Source organism: Grammomys surdaster, unplaced genomic scaffold (genome assembly GCF_004785775.1).
Source record: "Grammomys surdaster isolate TR1022 unplaced genomic scaffold, NIH_TR_1.0 211, whole genome shotgun sequence".
NCBI classification, from domain to species: Eukaryota; Metazoa; Chordata; class Mammalia; order Rodentia; family Muridae; genus Grammomys; species Grammomys surdaster.
Genome location: NW_021604656.1, coordinates 7063787 through 7082872, shown reverse-complemented (window position 1 = coordinate 7082872; position 19086 = coordinate 7063787). Strand labels below are relative to the sequence as shown.

At 46.9% G+C, this 19086-nt stretch overlaps 1 protein-coding gene across 1 annotated transcript in view; it reads left to right on the top strand.

Moving 5' to 3' along the window:
* The first annotated feature begins 11999 nt into the window (after positions 1–11999).
* Positions 12000–19086, top strand: part of Klhl3 (kelch like family member 3) — a 114526-nt gene continuing 107439 nt past the window's right edge. The window contains exon 1 of the mRNA XM_028772063.1: positions 12000–12145. Coding sequence (XP_028627896.1) covers positions 12132–12145 — 14 coding nt within the window. The 5' untranslated portion in view covers positions 12000–12131. The remainder of the gene's footprint in view (positions 12146–19086) is intronic.

Below are 19086 nucleotides of genomic sequence, written 5' to 3'. Positions count from 1 at the left end.
GTTCCTGCAGAGTCTAGAAGAGGGTATTAAATCTCTTGGAGCCGGTGACTGACTTCCTAGATGTGGGGTCCCCTTCAAAAGCTGAGCCATCTCCAGACTCCAGAATTTTAAGACTTTATAAAGATTTATAAAGTGATTTAGACTCATAAGGCGCTATCAAGTATGACTTGAATGTGCTGATACTGATATACTAATGATGTGGATTCTGATTTTTAGGGAAGACAGCTGGAGGTTGGTTGAGAATTTGGAATTTAGGATTCCTTGCCTCAAGACAAGTGACGAGAGTCGGTTTGCAGACCTTGTTGCTTACACTCTTAAGTTGGATCACTTGTATTTTAGGTTGTTTGCTGCGCGTCTGCCAGTTGAAAGTGTACTTTGGAGTGTGCGTGGTTTGAGCATGCCTGCCTTTAGCTAGTGTATGGGTGTGACCTGTGTAACGTCCACACTTGAAAGTTTCTTCCAGCCGGGCGGTGGTGGTGCACGCCTTTACTCCCAGCACTTGGGAGGCAGAGGCAGGCGGATTTCTGAGTTCGAGGCCAGCCTGGTCTACAGAGTGAGTTCCAGGACAGCCAGGGCTCCACAGAGAGACCTTGTCTCGAAAAACCAAAAAAAAAAAAAAAAAAGTTTCTTCCAATTCCAGTGTCAGTGTAATATGGAAAAATCTCTCCACCTTATTTTGGCCTAGTTTGCTCCCCACCTACTTTCTTTTCTTGGTGTGTGTCCCTAGCTGGCTCGAGACTTGCCATGTAGACCAGGCTGCCCTGAATTCCTGAGCATCTTTACTTGGATTACAGATACATGCCCTTTGGGCTTTTTGGAAGGACCAGCCACTACCGGGCTAGGTGGGGACGTTTTTCTCCTCAGGGTCCCATTGCAGATGAACTTGAGGTGCTCTTTCCTGCTCTCTTCAAAGTGAAAGATGATCCCCCACCCCACCCCACCACCGACAAAAAGTTCCTTGAAGGCCTAAGAAGTAATTGTTCGTGTGTGTTATTTCTGGTTTCAGTCCTCAGTCATTCTATGAAGAGCTCCTGTTATCTCTGTTGTATCAGGCTACAGGTTCATGACTTAAGCAGTTTGCCTATTATCAAGTATTGAAAACAGGAGATAGGAATCTTGCAGCTTTAAAAATATTTTTGCAGGGAGGGCTGGCTCTCACGTAGTCCTGGCTGGACTCCAACTCAGATATTTGCCTGCCTCTGCCTTCTGAGTGCTAGATTGCTTTCAGCTACTCCTCTGAAGGTGTTACACAGTGAGTTCTGAGATCACAGCCGTAAACATTGTCCTGTCCTACTTAAAAGGGCATAGTATTCCAGTGTGTTAATAGATGTTAGCAGCATTGCCTGTGCTTGAATTGTAAATGATTTACCAAATATTTGTATCATGAAGCTTTCTCAAGAGGATGGAGTTACCAACTGGGCCGTGCTGGGTGATGCTTGCCCTGGGTCAGGGGTGGATTTCTGGATTGAGAGAACTTCAGTTTGCTGTTTAACCTGGTAAGTCAGCTTATTCTCTAGACTATGTAATTGTTTAGATCACTTATGATTTGATAGGGTTTTCAAATCAGTCTCGGTGATTATTTGCAAGGTCTTTGGGAGAGACCCTTAGACTCATTCTTACGATACATTCAACAAAAAAATTTACTACTAAGATGAATAGGGGCCAGCCTTTTCCTCTTAAGACTGCCGTAGTTTTGTTTGGATGGTGAGAATTTAAAGTTATGAGAGTCCCAGCGTTTGTGTTGCCATATAGACAGGAGTGACTCTGTTCCAGGGAAGTGTGACAGGTGTTTCACTGTTTGGATTAGCTAGACAAAGCCACAGAGGACATTGCCACTGCTTAGCTGAAATGCAAAGCATGATGGATTAGGTTCCTTATGTCATTGGCCCTTTTGAATATGGGGCCACAAAGACCTTTAAAAAAAACCAGCCATTTAAATTTTATTGTTTTACTAATAGCAAACCAGCTGTACGATGCAGACTAATTTATTTGGTTTTGGAAACAGCAGTCACCTGAGACTTCTAGTGAGCAGGGACTGGACAGGCTCAGCAGTTGAGAGTACTTACTGCTGCTGTGGAGATTTCCAGCCTTCACATGGCAGCTCACAACTGTCAATAATTCTGGTCCTAGCAGATCCACCCCCTCTTTCTGACCTCTGAAGGACACAGGCCTGCACATGGTGCACGCTCATGTGCGCAGGCAAATACACACACACACACTCACACACACTCACACAAATTAATAGGTCTTAAAAAATGACAGTCATCATAGATTGAGACCATTCTACAGTAACTGATAGCTTGAGGTTCCCTGTGGAGGAACAGGCTCCATGATTGACAGGCTCTTCTGGGTCTCCATGGTTTGACTCTTTCACCAGTTTCTGATGAAAATTTGGGTCAGTTTTCTGTAATTGAAAGGGCATGTATGTTGTAAAATAGTCATGTCGGTTTTGGAGCAGAGAGAAGGTTCAAAAAGTCGTAAGTGATCTTGAACTACTAACTTCAGGTTGGAGTCTAGTGCACCGTGGGTGTTCTTAGCTTCTGAATTCGGTTTCCTACTAAATTAATACGGAAGAATTTAATTTGTCAACTGACTTGGGTGACTGCAGTTGAGGTAAGAGGCACACAGGAGTAACCAGTGAGGTGAGAAAACATCAGATAATGGTTTGGGAAGTAGGTCCACTGTAAAGACGTGATGATGAATTTGGTTGGCAACTTGACACATCTGGGAAGAGGGAGCCTGCACTGGGAGAACTGCCCGTGTGCAGATCTGGGTGGGGTTATCTTAGTTGATGTTGTCATGGGAAAGGTCCAGCCCACTGTGGGTGGTGCACTAGACAGGTGAGCCTGAACAGGAAGTAGCCAGTAAACAGTTCTGCCTTTGATGATGGACGTAACCTGTAGACCACATAAGCCCTTCCTTCCCCAAGTTGCTTTTGGGCCATGGTAATTATCACAGCAACAGAGAAGCAGACTGTTAACACCTCTGAATTAATGAGTAGAAAGCCATTTGAGGGTTTCTTTTGTTTTGGGGTTTAGTTTTTGAGACAAGATCTCACTTTGCCTGGCTGGTTGGGTGCTGCCTATGCAGCCTGGGTGGCTTTGAACTCATGATAGGTCTTCCTCAGCCTCCCGGATGCTGAGATTACAGAGTGCTGCCTAGCACTTCGAGGCTTTCGAGTAGAGGAAAGGCAATGATCTGAATTTAAAAAGCCACTGTTGGGCTTTGTCAGGATTTCTATTCTCTTGGTATAGCTGCTTTTAATGATAGTTTCTGAGGAAAGCCTTCGGAACTAGTTGGACTGAAGTATAACAGACAGTCTTTTCCATAGCTGTATGGGTTTTTGCAGTAGGTAAAATGTTAGCATATCTGGCTTGGTGCTGCTGTCCTTTTAGACGGCCCATTTGTGAGCTTGGCCTTTATCCAGACACTTGAACTTGGGGAGTGTCCCCACCATTCCCTGTGTTTACTGTGCTCAGGCTTTGTAGCAATGTGATTATTGCCAACCCCTGCTTTCCTTCTGGGAGCATATGCTTAACAGTGTCATTCCAATGAACCTCAGCTCTGACGTCAGCAAGTCCTTCCAGTAAACATCGGAACATAAGAATTGGCCTTGGGGAATCTCTGGCTCACAGGTGTGTGTGTGTGTGTGTGGTATGAGTGTGTATGGTGTCTCTGTGTGTGTGTGTGTGTGTGGTGTCTGTGTGTGTGTGGTATCTCTGTGTATGTGGTGTGATGAGTGTGTATGTGGTTGTGTGTGTGTGTGGTGTGTGTATGGTGTCTGTGTGTGTGTGTGAGTGTGTGGGGTGTCTCTCTGTGTGTGTGTGTGTGTGTGTACTGGGGAAAAAAAGCAGATTGTGGTTGAGAGCTTGGGGCAGGTTTAGGGGAGATCTCTTCCCTCTGCAGACATCCTCTCTGGTCTTGGACTTCTCTCTCAGACATCCTCTCTGGTCTTGGTCCAGTGCTTGTTGTCTCACAGCCGAGACTGCCAGTGCTCGATTCACCAAGCAGCAAGAAGCATCAGGCAAGCACAGTGAAATACAGCATGGATTTGTTTAATAAGAAATAGTGGGCTGGAGAGATGGCTCAGTGGTTAAGAAAACTGGCTGCTTTTCCAGAGGTCCTGAGTTCAATTCCCAGCAACCACATGGTGGTTCACAACCATCTGTAGTGGAACCTGATGCCCTCTTCTGGTGTGTCTGAAGACAGCTAAAGTATACTCATATAAATAAAATAAATAAATCTTAAAAAAAAAAAAAGAAATAGTGAAAAAAAAAGAGAATAGAGAAATAGTGAAGTGTTCAGATCTTTTGTTTCTGTGATGTCATTTGTAACAACTTAACCCAAGGAGAAAACTCCAAGGAAAACAAACTTTGTTTTAAAACGATCATTATATCAAACACCTGAAAGCCAGCTGCTAAATGTCAACCTCGGGGAAACACTAGCTAGATTTTGCTCTACTCTAAGGGGAAATACCAACCCAGTGTCCACCAACAAGCCAATGAATGAGTAAATGGAGAATGGCCAAGCTGTAAGAAATAAATTCTGGCATGTGTCACAACACGAAAATAAGGTGAGCTGAGGTATGGAGGCAGGTAAGGACAAGACAGACTTTACTGAGTGATGCTTGCACTTTGTATGGGACACCCCAGAGAGAAAGTGTAGCTAAGTCTGAGGTAGAGCTTCCTGGTAGGAATGGACCTGGATAGCCTTCTGCTTAATCCCCAGAACAGTAGAAAAAGCAGATAAAAGCCCACCAGCTGGCTGGATCTGAGGGAAGAGGGTACAGAGTAATGAGGAAAGTGTTCAGGAAGCATAAAGCAACGGTGGATGCAATCAGTGCCATAGAATGGGACATTTTTAAGTAGTTAAAATTACAGATTTTATTCTTTAAATATAAAACAAATGTAATACATATATATGTGTATTAAGATTGTATCTTAAAATCACAGATGTGAGTCATGGGAAGTTGAGATGACCTAGTTGCAGATACAATGATAAATGTCCTGATTTTTTGAGATAGCACCTCACTACATAGACCTGGCTGACCTTAAAAGCTCTATTTAGACCAAGCTAGCCTAAAACTCACAGAGTGCCTTACTACCCCTGCCTCCTGAGTTAGTGGGACTAGAAGCATGTTCCACATGCCTGAATGAAGCATGGTTTTTTCTTTTCTCGCTTGATAAATGCCCTGTTTGAAAATGTCACAGAGCCGGGCGGTGGTGGCGCACGCCTTTAATCCCAGCACTTGGGAGGCAGAGGCAGGTGGATTTCTGAGTTTGAGAGTCCGAGGGTAGCCTGATCTACAGACAGAGTGAGTTCCAGGACAGCCAGGGCTACACAGAGGAAACCATGTCTCGAAAAAACAAAAAACAAAAAACAAAAAAAAAAAAGAAAAGAAAAAAGAAAATGTCACAGACCCTGTGTTTGGAGGTGGAAGCAGGAGCATCAGGAGTTAGAGGAGTAGCCTGGGCTACACGTGGAGATCTGCTTCAAAGAAGCAAGACTGGAGTCTGGAGAGATGGCTCAGCAGTAAAGAACACATGCTGCTCTTGCAGAGGACCAGAGTTTCCCAGCACCACCCTGTGGCTCACCACCACCTCTAACTCCAGCTCCAGAGGATCTGATGCCCTCTCCTACCTCTGTGGTCAGAATATAGCTGCATTCACATCCCCAAATATACATACAGATGAGTAATTACAATCTTTTTTTTTTTTAAGATGTATTTATTTATTATATATGAGTACACTGTAGCTGTCTTTAGACACACCAGAAGAGGGCATCAGATCTCATTACAGATGGCTGTGAGCCACCATGTGGTTGCTGGGATTTGAACTCAGAACCTCTGGAAGTGGAGTCAGTGCTCTTAACCACTGAGCCATCTCTCCAGCCCCGAGTAATTACAATCTTAAAAGACTAATACGGTTTTTTGTTGCTGTTTTTGTTTTCTTCCTCAATAGTATTTCATTGTGTAACAGAGCCCTGGGTGTCCTAGCCTCACCTTGTAGACCAGGCTGGCCTTGTAGAGACCTGCCTGCCTCTGCCTCCTGAATGCTGGAATTACATGCCTGTGCTACCATGCCTGGCGGTTTTTTTTTTCCAAAAAGATTTAATTTTTATGCGAATGGGTATTTGCCCACATGTATGTCCATGCATCACTGTGTGCAGTGCCCGTGGAGGCCAGAAGAGGGCACTGGATCCTCTGGACCTGGAGTTTGAATGGGGAATTGGAACTCTGGTCCTCTGTAAGAGCAGCCAGTGCTGGTAACCACCGAGCCATGAGTTAAGGACAACAAAACCCTGCCACAGTTTTAATAAAATCTCTATTTTTTGTTTCCACTTTCCCCTAACTGAAAATAGTCTTCTGCCGAATTTTGATGGGCGATCAGTTGCTACCATTATATGTGGAATCTTTCCAGCCAGCTTGTAAACTCTTGGGCTTTCTAGCTGTACCAAATTTATAGAAATTTACACCATAGGCACCTGCTGTGTAGTTCACCGCAGAGCTCAGAGAGGCTTGGCTGAATTAAAAGCATGTTATCAGTGACCATAGAGATTTGCCATTTCTTTAGCTCACCCGGTCACAGCAGGGATTGAATCACGGGTCTCACACGCCCTGTATAAGCACTCATCCACTGACCTGCCATATCTCCAGACTTACCTTTACTTTTCTTTTTTTTGAGACCGAGTTTTACTAAGTAATCCTGGTTGGCCTAGAACTCACTCTGGCTCAGGCAGGCCTTGAACGTGTCGTCTGTATTTAGCCGTTTTATGAAAAACAACTAGGTTTTCTTTGGATCAAGAAAAGAACTGAAAGGCGAGGCAAGGGAGAAGATACTCGCCGCCGTTAAAGTTGAATTAATGTTCCTACTAGAATCTGTGAAGGACGCCGGATTTTCTTTTTGTGAGAAATGGTTTCACTTTTGATATGAGACATACACAGGCTTACCAGCAGGGGGCACCAGTTGTGGGCTGCAGCTTTGGGAAAGGAAAGAGTTCTTGGAAAAGCACTGAGAGGCTAAAAAGCCCTTAGGGGTGTGCCAGCTGCCTCCTGTGCTGTCCTCGGTCTGGCTTTGCTTTGATTCTTGGGTACGATGGTTTCCTCACTGGCTAGGCCTGGCTGGTGACCAGATGACCTTCCTAGAGGAGGTATTTGGAAACTTTGGATGGCAGATCTATATAATGTCTTTAAGGGGGGGGGGGGTCCTAAACCGGAAGTGAGGTGGAAAGTGTATCTGGACCAGGCCTCGTGGTTTCTTTCTTTCTTTTTTTCTCTTTTTCTCTTTTTTTTTTTTCAGGCCCCGTGGTTTCTATGCTCAGCTTCCTTGGCTCTCGAGGGGTCCTGAGAAAGTTCCTTTCTAGCTGCGTCTTGATTGGCTCATCTCTAAAGTAGAGGCGTGGCAGGAAATGCCTAGCCCCTAGGTTGTGCGAACTTAAGTTAAACCGTGAGCTTTGCTGCTTGCTGTCTGTCAGGTCTTGGTCAAGTCATTTGACCCTCAGATCTCCGTTCTCTCATGCCTCTCTCTATCCTTAGAGCAGAGGTTCTCTACCTTCCTAACGCCATCCTCTCATACAGCTTCCTCATGGTATGGTGACCCCCGACTATAAAATTATCTCCTTGCTGCTTCATTACCGTCGTTCTGCTACTGTTATGAATCATAGTGTAAATATTTGCCATGCAAGATGTCTGATATGGGACCCCCTTAAAGGGGTCATGACCCACAGGTTGAGAACCACAGCCTCAGAAGCTATAAAAGTAAACAAAGCACGGGAATGAGGCAGTGACCAGAGAGAGCAAGGTCTGGCTCTGACTGTAGAAGGAACTGGAGCCGTCGTGATTACTCAGATGCTAACTGGAGTCAAAGGAGATGTGGGTATCACTCAGGTGTAACACAAGCATCACGAATGATGGTGCTTGGGAAGGCTTCTCCAGGACATGGATTCCTTTGTCCTCAGAGCAGCACAGGGAAGCCAAGGCACGGTGCCCCTCTGGATTAGGTACTGATCTGTCTGCCTTTTGACTATTTTGGGGGTCCTAGGTTCTTAGTTTCTGCCCGATTTCCCAGGCACTTTTAAGTAGCTAGAGTCCACTCAGCAAGCAGTCCAGAATTCTGTGAGAAGTTGTGGTGTAGAAATGAGGATGGGCCTTACTTTAGGTCCAGTCTTGTCTGGTCCTTGCTGAACTGTAGTGGCCACTGGGGATGTATGGTGGCTGCACAAAATGCCTCCCCTGCTGACTATTTTTTTTTTCTTTGTTTCAGGACCAATGGGTCAAGGATGTTTAAGATCCCTGAAGAAGATAAAGATGACTATGGGGCTAGTTGCTATTAGTGGCTAAGTGCTTGTCATAGGCGGGCTCTGTTGCCACGTGCTTCACTTCCATTTTTAACTTAAGATTCTTGGAGGTAGCTACTGATATTAACCTCTTTATATAGAAGGGAGAAATGACGTCATGTTTCTGGTAAGCACCCCTGCACAGTGCCATTAGGATCTTGAAGTCTATGCGGTCTTCTCATCTAGCTGTATATTCCAGTCACCCATGGGCTTCACTGAGATTCCTCATCCCTGGCTCTGATGTCATAGGTGTTAGGTAGAGCCTTACCACCCAGTATTCTTTTTGTAATATATAAATTATGTATAATTTCCACTTGTAGGTATATATTTTTTTAAAAAACACAATAGTTTCTTTTTAAAAGGCTTTATTTTTAATTACGTCTATATGTGCAGGCAGGTATTTGCATATGTGTATGGTTGACTGCAGGTCACTGGGAGCTGGAGTCGCAGGTGGTTGTAGCCACATGATGTGGATACTGGGAACCAAATTCAGGTCCTTGGCAAGAGCCATCTCTCTGGCACCCCAAATCATCAAGATAAGGGACATTTTCTGTCTCTGTTTCTCTCTTTCTCTCTCTCTTTCTCTCTCTCTCTCTCTCTCTCTTTCTCTCTCTCTCTCTTTCTCTTTCTTCTGAGACAGGGTTTCTCTGTATAGCCCCGGCTGTTCTGGAACTTGCTCTGTAGACCAGGCTGACCTCAAACTCACAGAGATCCACCTGGCTCTGCCTCCCAAGTGCATTTGATCCTCTGATGTTTACACTTTTAACCAGCTAGGTAAATGGTTCACAGTGCGATTCGAGACACAATGCTTGTTATGGTGCCTGCAGATGTAAGAAAGCAAAGCATCGGAGATGAGGAGGAAAAAGCCAGAAAGGAAGAAAAAGGGCAGTTATGGGAAGGCACCATTGGCTGAGTGTCTCCAGATGAAGTACCAGGGCTGAGAACTTTGTAGACCAAATCCAGACTGAAAATGTTTTTCTTTCTAACCCTGGTTCTTCTCAAGTCACCTGAGAGCTGGAAGATTCTGAACAAAGGTGGCATAGATGACTGGATGAGTTACTTAGGGATGGAGATCTGGGGACCAGGTGTGCTTGGCTAACTGTGGAAGTTGCACGAGGCATCGGGAGGAACCTGGGTAGTGGGTAGCGGGCTTTGACATAAATTCAGGACAGGCAGGAACCACTTTGGTCCTTTTGATTCACTCCGCTAGAACCCCGAGCAGCTCCTCTAAATCTGAAGCACAGTCAGGAACACCAGCCTATACTAAACAGGTCGGACTGTGACCCACAGAACGCTTGGATAATGGGTAGGAGATGTAAATGTATCGGGGACCAGAAAAATATTCCAGTAGCATAGAGAGGGGCCCTTGCCTCTGCTACCCTTAGTTCTGGTGGGTGGGTCCCTGGATGGCCATGTCCATTCTGGCTCATGGATAATGGGTGGTGGGAAGAGCGGGTGTGATCTAACACACCTGGGTTACGCTGGCTCGTATGGCAAAGGTAGGCTGCAAGGAAACCACCTGGAGCTTTATGTTGACTCATTCATTTATGTTGTCATTCATTCTGGAGCGTGAGTATATCCAGTCCTGAAGGATTTCCTTCTCAGATTTTTCCTCTCCCCTTTCCTGTATGGTGAAGACGTGAATGAAGGCACTCACAAAGGGAAGTCAGTTTTATATCCCTCCTGTGACTCACCCAGCCGCCTGCGGATCCTAGTGACCTGCCTGCACTCTGGCACGGATTCTGGGATTCCACTTCCTTATTTGTGATGCTTAGCCTCTTGTGGTCCCTGTGATTGATGTCCAGAGGAAATATCTGGAACAGAACCACGAAGCTGATTAGAGGAGGAAGGGAAGTGGTGGGAGAAAGATAGGAGGGGTTTGATTTCGAACAAGAGAAGACACGGGGCTGCTGGGTGTGAGCAGTGCCTCAGAGCTCTTCTTGTCTGAAGGAGAATGACTTTGGGTCGTGGTCCAGCTAAGAGGACACTGGTGTGTCTGGTGAGATAAACCTTGAGACCCACAGCTCAGCTGGTTTGAGGTCAGAATGTTATGTAAAGTCCAAGTTATCCACACCTGTAGCTTCTAGACCTGCGTTCCTCCCCCTGCTTGATGACCTGAGCTCTGGGGAGCACTGAGGAAACTTAGCAGGCCTAAACTGTACAAGCAACATGGAGGAAGCAGCTTTCCTATTTTCACTTGTATCATTTATATCCTTCTGAGGTTCCCACAAATATGAGAGCCCAGGAAAGTGTCACCACTAAGCAGATGATTAGGGTACACGGAGAGGGAAAGTGGGACCTTTGCAACTGCTGTAGACTCACAATTATTAGAGTTGAAAAAGACTCTAGGGAGTGTCTTGTGAATGAAGGACTGAGCGTGAGGTCATACGCTACCCAGCTGAAGCCCACTCAGTCAGTGCTGCTCCATGCCTCCAAAGATGTCGGGTGTATTCCCTGGTGAGGAGTTCTAAAGCGGGGGTTGGGGGGGGCACTTGTGTCTGGCTTTTTCTGTACTGTTAGGGAAGCTTCTGAGCCAATTTTCACCACTCATGGACCCAATTATCTCTAAGCCCTGGTTAGTTCTAGAAGACACAAACTTAGCTTCCGACTTTCCACAAGATTGTCTTTTAGCCTGAAGAAACAAGGCATGCGGAAAAAACCGAACTCCCCAGGAGATGAACAGTAAGGACAATACCCTTTGAAGTTTATGTTGGAGACCACTGGCTGTCACTGGTCTGATTTGGGGAAGGTTTTTAGAAGACCTGTGACTTCCTGCGCTTTCATAAAGACTCAAGGATCAGGGTTAGAGGGGCCATTCCAGGTAGGGCCACCATCTAGAGGTTACAGTGCACAGGAGCTTTGGCTGGAGATGGGGGCTCGGCCTGCACAAGGTTCAGTATGGCAGACCTTAGAAAGCGGTTCTGTTGTGGTGGTCTTTCAGTGTGGCCCAGGGCGACAGCCTGGCAGTGTTCTGGTGATCACTGCAGAGATCTTTGGCATTTTGTAATACTAGGGGCTTGCTTCAGTTGCACCTCCCCCCCTCTCCACACGACGCATCTGGCCCCGGCTCCCCTGTCCGATTCTTCTTACTCATTTCAGTTCTGTGACACCCACCCACCCAACCCACTTGTTTTAATGTCGCATCTCAGAACTACTGTGGGCTCGGGGAGGCGAATCAGGCAGCGCTGATGTTACTCACAACTGAATTTCCCCAGGTGGGTAAACTCCATTGCAGGCCACAGAGGGGCCTCCTCATTCCAGCAATCTGGCCAGGCCCACAGCCTCACAGCCTAGGAGGAGGAGAGAAGGAGGGGTCAGCTCTTCTCCGTTAGTGAGGATCCCTCTGACCGGCTGTAGTGCAGCAGAGGAGGCAGGAGACTGTGGGGTGGGCTAGTCGCTAGGGCCGGGGATGCCTGAGCAGATGTGGAAGCAGCTGGAAAGGTGGCACAGCCCTTGGGTCGCCGCCACCGCCGAAGCTGTGGCTGTTCCTAGGAGACAGAGGAGAAGCCAGCCTGCGGGGGAGGGGAAGCGAGTGGGTTGCTGCTTTTAGCAGCTGAAAGGGCTGCAGGGAGCTCTGGGTAAGACATTTTCTAGCACAGTCGCTTTTGCGGTAGAAGCCTGCCGCCGAGTAAATCAGAGGAAGGAGGATTGGGAGGGAAGAGGTCTCGGTTGCAGCCATGCTGAATCACGGTTGCTGATCAGGGTCCCTCACGGGGCTGCTGGGAGAACCCAGAGAGCAGCGCCAGTTCCTGGGTGCATGCAGTTTGGTGGCTACTAACCCTGCCGGGCCTCCCACAATGGAGGGCGAAAGGTACGTATGTGTAAGTGTGGTGAGTGCGGTGTGCATGTGTAAGCAAACATGAGCCTAAGGTGTGACCACCGACATTTGTTTGCATCAGCGAGGCAGGCTTGCAGATCCCGGTAACTGCAAGAATCCCAGAGCAGAGTGAGGGCAGAAAAAAGTCTCTCTGGAAACCTACCTCTTCCAGGACTCAAAGCTCCAGACACCGGCTCTGCCAAGGAAAGTCTGGCTTTGCTGGGCACTGGAGCACACGCAAAGAAGGAACTTCCTGGCTTGTGTTGGGAATAGTCCCATCTTGTTAAGCCGGGATTGCCCTTTTCAGGGAGGCGTTCCAGTCCCCCACAGTGTCTGTCTTTGGTTGGGGTGGGGGGTTGATGGCACTGCAGGGCTGGCCTCAGAGAGGGTGCTTAGTTCACACTTAGGTGGTTGAATCTTCAAGAACTATGCTAAGTGGCTGGTTCCCATCACCGGGTCTGTTCCTGGTGTATGTTCATGGATACTGGTTTCTGTGCTGATGTGGGTAAAGGAGAAACCCAGTCAGATAACATTTGCTCACAACCGGTTTCGTCTGTATCAAAAAGTTTGAGAGATGCTGCAAGGTCTGTGTCTTCCAGGCGCGCTCTTGTTTCTTCCGTCATGGACTTTTAATGAAATAGGAGCCAACTGAAGGCATTAAGGTCCTCGGGTTGAGCAGGAACGAGCTGGCTAGGGTTTGTCTCCTGGCAAAGCAGGAGCACAGTTTTCATTTATCTGAGGAGCCGATCTTCCGCTGTGAAGGTGCTCACTGCGGGGCCAAGTTTGGCAGACTACGGAGCAGAAGTCTCCTTTGTGCCAGGCACCTCCTCATCCGTGGGTTGGCGCTGAGGATGGGTTTTACCATTTTCCTGGAGGAGAGAAGATCCCAGGGAGATGCCAGAAGGTTTCCCCTCTAAGTTGTGAGTTGCTGGTTACATGGATACAGGCTCCACTAAACCAGTGCCGCTGCAGCTGGAGAGTACTTTGACAAGTGTGCACAGCTTGTCCTGAGTCGGGTCCCTGTGAGAACGGGTGTGGATCATTTCACTTCTCCCGTCTGAAAAAGCCTTAGAGACCAGTGCTTCGTGATGGTCCCACTCACAGGAAGAGACCGGGACAGTGGTTCTCAACCTTCCTTACGCTGAAACTGTTTAATATAGTTCTTCATGTTGTTGTAGTGACCTTCCCCACCCCCCCAACCATTGGATTGTTTTCGTTACTTCATAACTATAATTTTGCTATAGTTAGGAATCTGTGTTTTCTGATGATCTTAGGCAACCCCTGAAAGAGTCTTTTGACCCCCCCCCAAAGGGTCATGACCCCCAAGGTTGAGAACCACTGTGCTAGGACTTTTTAGACCACGCTCCTTGCAGTCTCTTTCTGGATTCCCCTGAACATCCAGAAGGCCTTGGGGCAGAGATGGACAGCGTTCTTGTCCTCTCTCAATGGTCTGGCAGTGGGAAGGAACAAGGAAAGGAAGTATAAGGTTCTGGACCGTGTCCGCCTGCATGACCCACAGCATATCTGGGCTGAGCGGCTGGCACGGGACTGCCGCCTTCTGAGCTTTCGGGGGCAGCGGTCGGGCCCACAGCTCAGCGTCCCTGTATTGAAGAGCTCTTCTTCACCTGGTCTGTGAGAGGAGCTGATGTCTGAGTACCCATTTGCTTTTCATCGAGTAGGGTTGAGAATTTCTAACATTACCCAGGCTGTGCATATCATTACCTTTTGTCCCTGTACTAGGGACAGCTTACAAACCAACCAAACAAGTCAGCCTTCAATTTGTCTCCTGTCTCCCTCCGCCTCGCTTTCCGACGCATCCCCACCAAAAGTTACGTCACGCTCACAAGCCTTCTCTCCCACCACAGTCCTCCGTCCCCAGAGTTCTTTTTGCTCGTCTCTTCCCATTTTGTTTCCAGAAAAATTCGGCCTTTTCAGTCCTCACTGGTGTTCTTATATAAAAACTTTTTTAGAAGACCGAGTGGGGATGCCGAGTGGGGTCTTTCTATGTAGCCCTGGCTGTCCTGGGACTCATTATGTAGACCAGGTTGGCCTGGAACTCACAGAGATCTGCATACCTCTGCCTCCAGAGTGCTGGGATCAAAGGCCTGTGCCACCTCACCCGGCTAAGCCTCTTGTTCGTATTTTAGACCTGACTGAAAGCCCAGCAGGTCTTTTTTGTGTTTCTGTTTTGTATAGCTCACAGGACCTCAGACTTGGAGATGTGTCCTCATATAAGGATGGTGGCTTATACTTTTTGGTATTCCTCACTGCCTAATGTATGGATTCACAAACAGCAGGTGCTGGGTAGTAATTTTCTAGTTAGCTAATAGCATAAGCAAGTTTTATTCATTCTTCGAGAATTTCTTACAGCGTATTTTGATCGTATTCATTTTCCCTTCCTCAGCTCCTCCCAGATCCATTCCCACTTCCTTAACCCTTCCAGCTTCATGGTCCCCCTCCCCTCCCCTCCCCTCCCCTGCCCTCCCCTCCCCTGCTCTCCCCTCCCCTTACCTCCCTTCTTCTCCCGTCTCCTCCTCTTTTTCTCAACCACCGGAGTCCAGTTTGTGTTACCCAGTTACTATTGGGGTGAGGCCTGTCCCGGAGTGTGGTCAGTACACCAGGTGTTACACCATTAAAACTGACTCCTCCCTCCTAGCAGCTGTTCAGATGCTAATATCTCCCCAGCTATGGGTAGACTTTGCGGGTCTCCCCGACGACGACACCCCTGTTGGGATTTGTTCTGGCTTGGGCTTGCATAGATCTCGGGTATGCCGTCATAACTGCTGTGAGTCCATGTGTGCAGCTGCCCTCTTCTCTGGGAAAACAGAGTTTCCTCGAAGCCCTCCACCAGCTCTGCCCTTGCATCCTTCCCCCCCCCCCCCCAAAGATGCCTGAGCCCTGGGAGGAGAGGTTATGACACAGACACCCGTTCTCTCTTATTCTCTGCGTCTCAACCTTAACTGGTGACTTTTGAGAGCAACTCTAACTGAAGAGATGAGCAGAGAGATGGAAACCTTTGACATCTTTGGCTCCCTGGACATCCTTGGCTACCAAGCTGGTTATCTCAGCCTCACTGGAAATGCTTCGAGATAAAGGAAGAGATGGACATAGCTTTGGTTTGTAAGTTTCCTGGAAACCAAGGCTGAAAGCTGAGTGATTGGTCACGAGTCCAACCTCCAGGGACTGGAGGAATTCCTGCGTCTCGTGTGTTCGACACTTCACCACCCTCCCCCCCACCCCCCCCAACGTAATTGGGGCTATTTTTAAGCATTAAGGCATTTCAGCCAAGAGGTGTCTACAAATTATTTTCTTTTTGCTACGAGGGTACAAAAGTACTTTTTACCTTGAAATATTAATTGAAAGCATGGTCTTTGGAGGAACAGACTTAGTAAAGTGAAGTACTTTATAAACCGGATGACCTTGTGTGTATTGTATCTTTACTGAACTATTTTTTTTATATGTAAAGGGAACAGTCACATTATTCTTGTGGGGTTGGTTCAAAGTTGAAATGAGGCAGTGTGTATGTGGTACCTAGTATTTTTTTTTCTGGCCTGGATGGCAGCTGGTGTTATTCCTGGACCCCTTGCTTCTGTACTGTGCCCTGAGGGAGCTAACGAAGCCTTTAAGATTTTCCTGTGTTAGTTATCCAGAGCAGATTATGTGGCTCTGTTGGCATGGGGACAGTGTGGAGAACGTGTACTCAAGTTATCTCTGCACAGTAAGGCGCCTCACAAGGCTTTATGCCTCTTGATTTATTATTATTATTGCTATTGTTGTTGTTGTTGGCAACTCACAGGACTTCACATCTCTTGTTGTTGTTTTGTTTTTCCAGACAGGGTTTTTCTTTCTCTGTGTAACAGCCCTGGCTGTCCTGGAACTCACTCTGTACACCAGGCTGGCCTCAAACTCAGAGCTCCCCATGCTTCTGCCTCCTGAGTGCTGGGATTAAAGCCATGCACCACTGTGTCTGGCTATTATTATTATTATTTAGGTTTATTTCTTATGTATACAGTGTTCTGCATGCATGTATGACTACAGGCCAGAAGAGGGCACCAGATCCTCATTATAGATGGTTACGAGCCACCATGTGGTTGCTGGGAATTGAACCCAGGACCTCCGGAAGAGCAGACAGTGCTCTTAACCTCTGAGCCATCTCTCCAGCCCTTATTATTATTTTTTTAAGGTTCTCAAAACATTTATTTTTACCTTCCCTTATAGATGCCACACAGATGGGTGTGATCTGGATCCTCCTTGCTCAGGCTGAGACTCCAACAAGGGCTGGAGGGTCGCGCTTCCTCTGACACCTTCCCAGGCTCTCCAGCTCTCTGCTGCTCTTCTAGATTTAGATTAGACGATCTCATTACTGAGTTCGAGAGTTCGAGGCCAGCCTGGTCTACAGAGTGAGTTCCAGGACAGCCAGGGCTACACAGAGAAACCCTGTCTCGGAAAAAAACCAAAAACCAAAAAACAAAAACAAAAACTAGATTAGAAGATCTCCAGCCTTCTGATGCTAAATCTTTCTCCATGGGGGTGTCACCAAGGCTTCAGGAGTGAAGAAAAGTGATTTTGGGGCCCCAGTTCTTCTTGATTCATTCTCTCCTCTCTTCTCTGTCACCCCTTTTGTCCCCCTCTCTTGAGCGCTGAAAATGACAGCTGCCCTTGCCATTGGTTTTTTTTTTTATTTCAGATTTGAAAATCAACCTTGTGGATGGATTGCCATAAAATTTCCACACACAAACATGAACACATATACAGGCACACACATAGATACACAGATACATAGACAGACAGACAGACAGACAGACAGACAGACATAGATACACAGATACACAGACAGACAGACATAGATACACAGATACACAGACAGACAGACAGACAGACAGACACACACACACACACACACACACACACACACACACTCTCCTACCTTGAGGTCCAGACAGGCAGTAGTTGCAGAGAAAAGCATCTTTTGGAAGAGCTGTCATCAAAAGGAGAAGCTAGCTGCTCTTTTTATCTTAGATTGTATGGCTTTCATCCCAGAAAGGGTAGGAGGGCTCCTACTTGAGAAGGCTTTCAGGTTCAACTCTGCCGTGACCGCCTGTGAGCTGTCATCTTCAAAGGATGGGTGTTCTCAGCTGGGTCTCATGGCTGGGAGCCTGTGCCTGTGCTCCCAGGAGCTGCTGTGTATTTGCCCTTGATCTGAGAACATCAGCTAGGCAAAACACCGAGGCGGCACCTGGCAGGCTGGAGTTGCTTCCCTAAATGCTGACTTTTGCACCAACAGGTAAAATGTAGGCGAGACCCAGCTCAGGGCTCATGTCCAGCAACATAACATTGCTTTCTATTCTGATTCCTCCTGGGGGTCACTTAGCCCCGTGACGGACCCTCAAAGCCATGAGTAGACTCTTGTGAAGAAAGTTTTGGGCTCCCAGACCCCCTGAAGCAGAAGCTCATCATTGCAGTGGTGACAATGGGAATTAAAATTTCCATTTTGGATTTTTTTTTTTTAAAAATAAGGTCTTGAACTTTTTTTTTCCCTTTCAACGTGTAAAGGGAACACAGTCAGCGAAAGGGGCCTTCTCACTTCACACCCAGATTTGACTTCTTAGGGTTTCTTTGTTAAGTTTTCTATTGTTAAGGGCAGTCCAGGCAAGAACACTTTTCTGTGTGTGTTCCAGATCCCCTGCTTTATTTGATGACATCCCTGCTATGGAAATGACCTATTTTTTTTTAAAAGTTCCTAGATGATCCCTAAAAGTAGGTTAAATTGAACAGACCAGTGAGAAACGGCGTAAAAAGTGGTTTGAGGGTGCTTTGTTCTAAGGTTTTTATGTTGTTGTTGTTGTTATGTGAGTTCAGTGGATCTTAGGATGGAATACATAACCTTCTATGACTTGCGAAGGTCCTAGTGAAGTGGAAACTTCTGGCTTTTTTGGCGTGTCAGTTATATCAAATGATGTTTTTGCTGAAGTGGACACAGGTGAAAGGATGTTTTTGCTAGAGCAAACACGTGAAAGGACGTATGACACTCAGAAGGGATAGAAATATGACCCCACAGACAGTGGATGTCACTGGATGGTATTGGTATGCCTTGCAATTTTTTACCGGTCACCCTTTGTCATGACTTCATAGAAAGAAATGCATCAAGAGACCTCTGGTGGTGTTCTGGAGGCTTCTTGCTGCTTCTGCCAACTGAGGCTGATGGACAGAGTGGCATCAGCTGATACAGATTCACGTGGAGTTTTGCTAAGACAGACACACATGGGGTTTGGCTGAAGCAAGACCTGGGGGAGGACGCATGATGTTTCGGGGGAGTATAAATAGCGCTCAGCATACAGTAACATCGCTTACACAGCTAGCTTTACAATGGCTTCATTGGTCTCTCGCCTTTGCTGATCTTCACGTCATTGAGAGAAGCATGACAGAGAACTCCTGGTGTCTTTTGGTCCTGGTCATTCCTGCTAACTTAGCGGAGGCCTGGCTGTTTCTGCTGGGTCTTATAACTGCTGCTGATTCGTATTTACTATCCTGACATCTTCTGGATGGACTCACTGACCTACTGTTGCTGATTTGTAAATGGCGTTTATATGTGGGTCGAGCTGTCGCTGCTGTAAACTGAACTGCTAACATCCTAACATCACAGATTAGATTATTCCAAAGGACAGGTCCACTTTCCCCATATCCTAATAGCCTTTCTTTCCCACTGTCTCTGGTGGGTGGTGGGCTGTAGGTTAAAACATTTAAAAACCCCTATCAAAAATAAGTTTAAGCCGGGCAGTGGTGGCACATGCTTTTAATCCCAGCACTTGGGAGGCAGAGGTAGGGGGATTTCTGAGTTCGAGGCCAGCCTGGTCTACAGAGTGAGTTCCAGGACAGCCAGGGCTACACAGAGAAACCTCTGTCTCGAAAAACCAAAAAAAAAAAAAAAAAAAAAA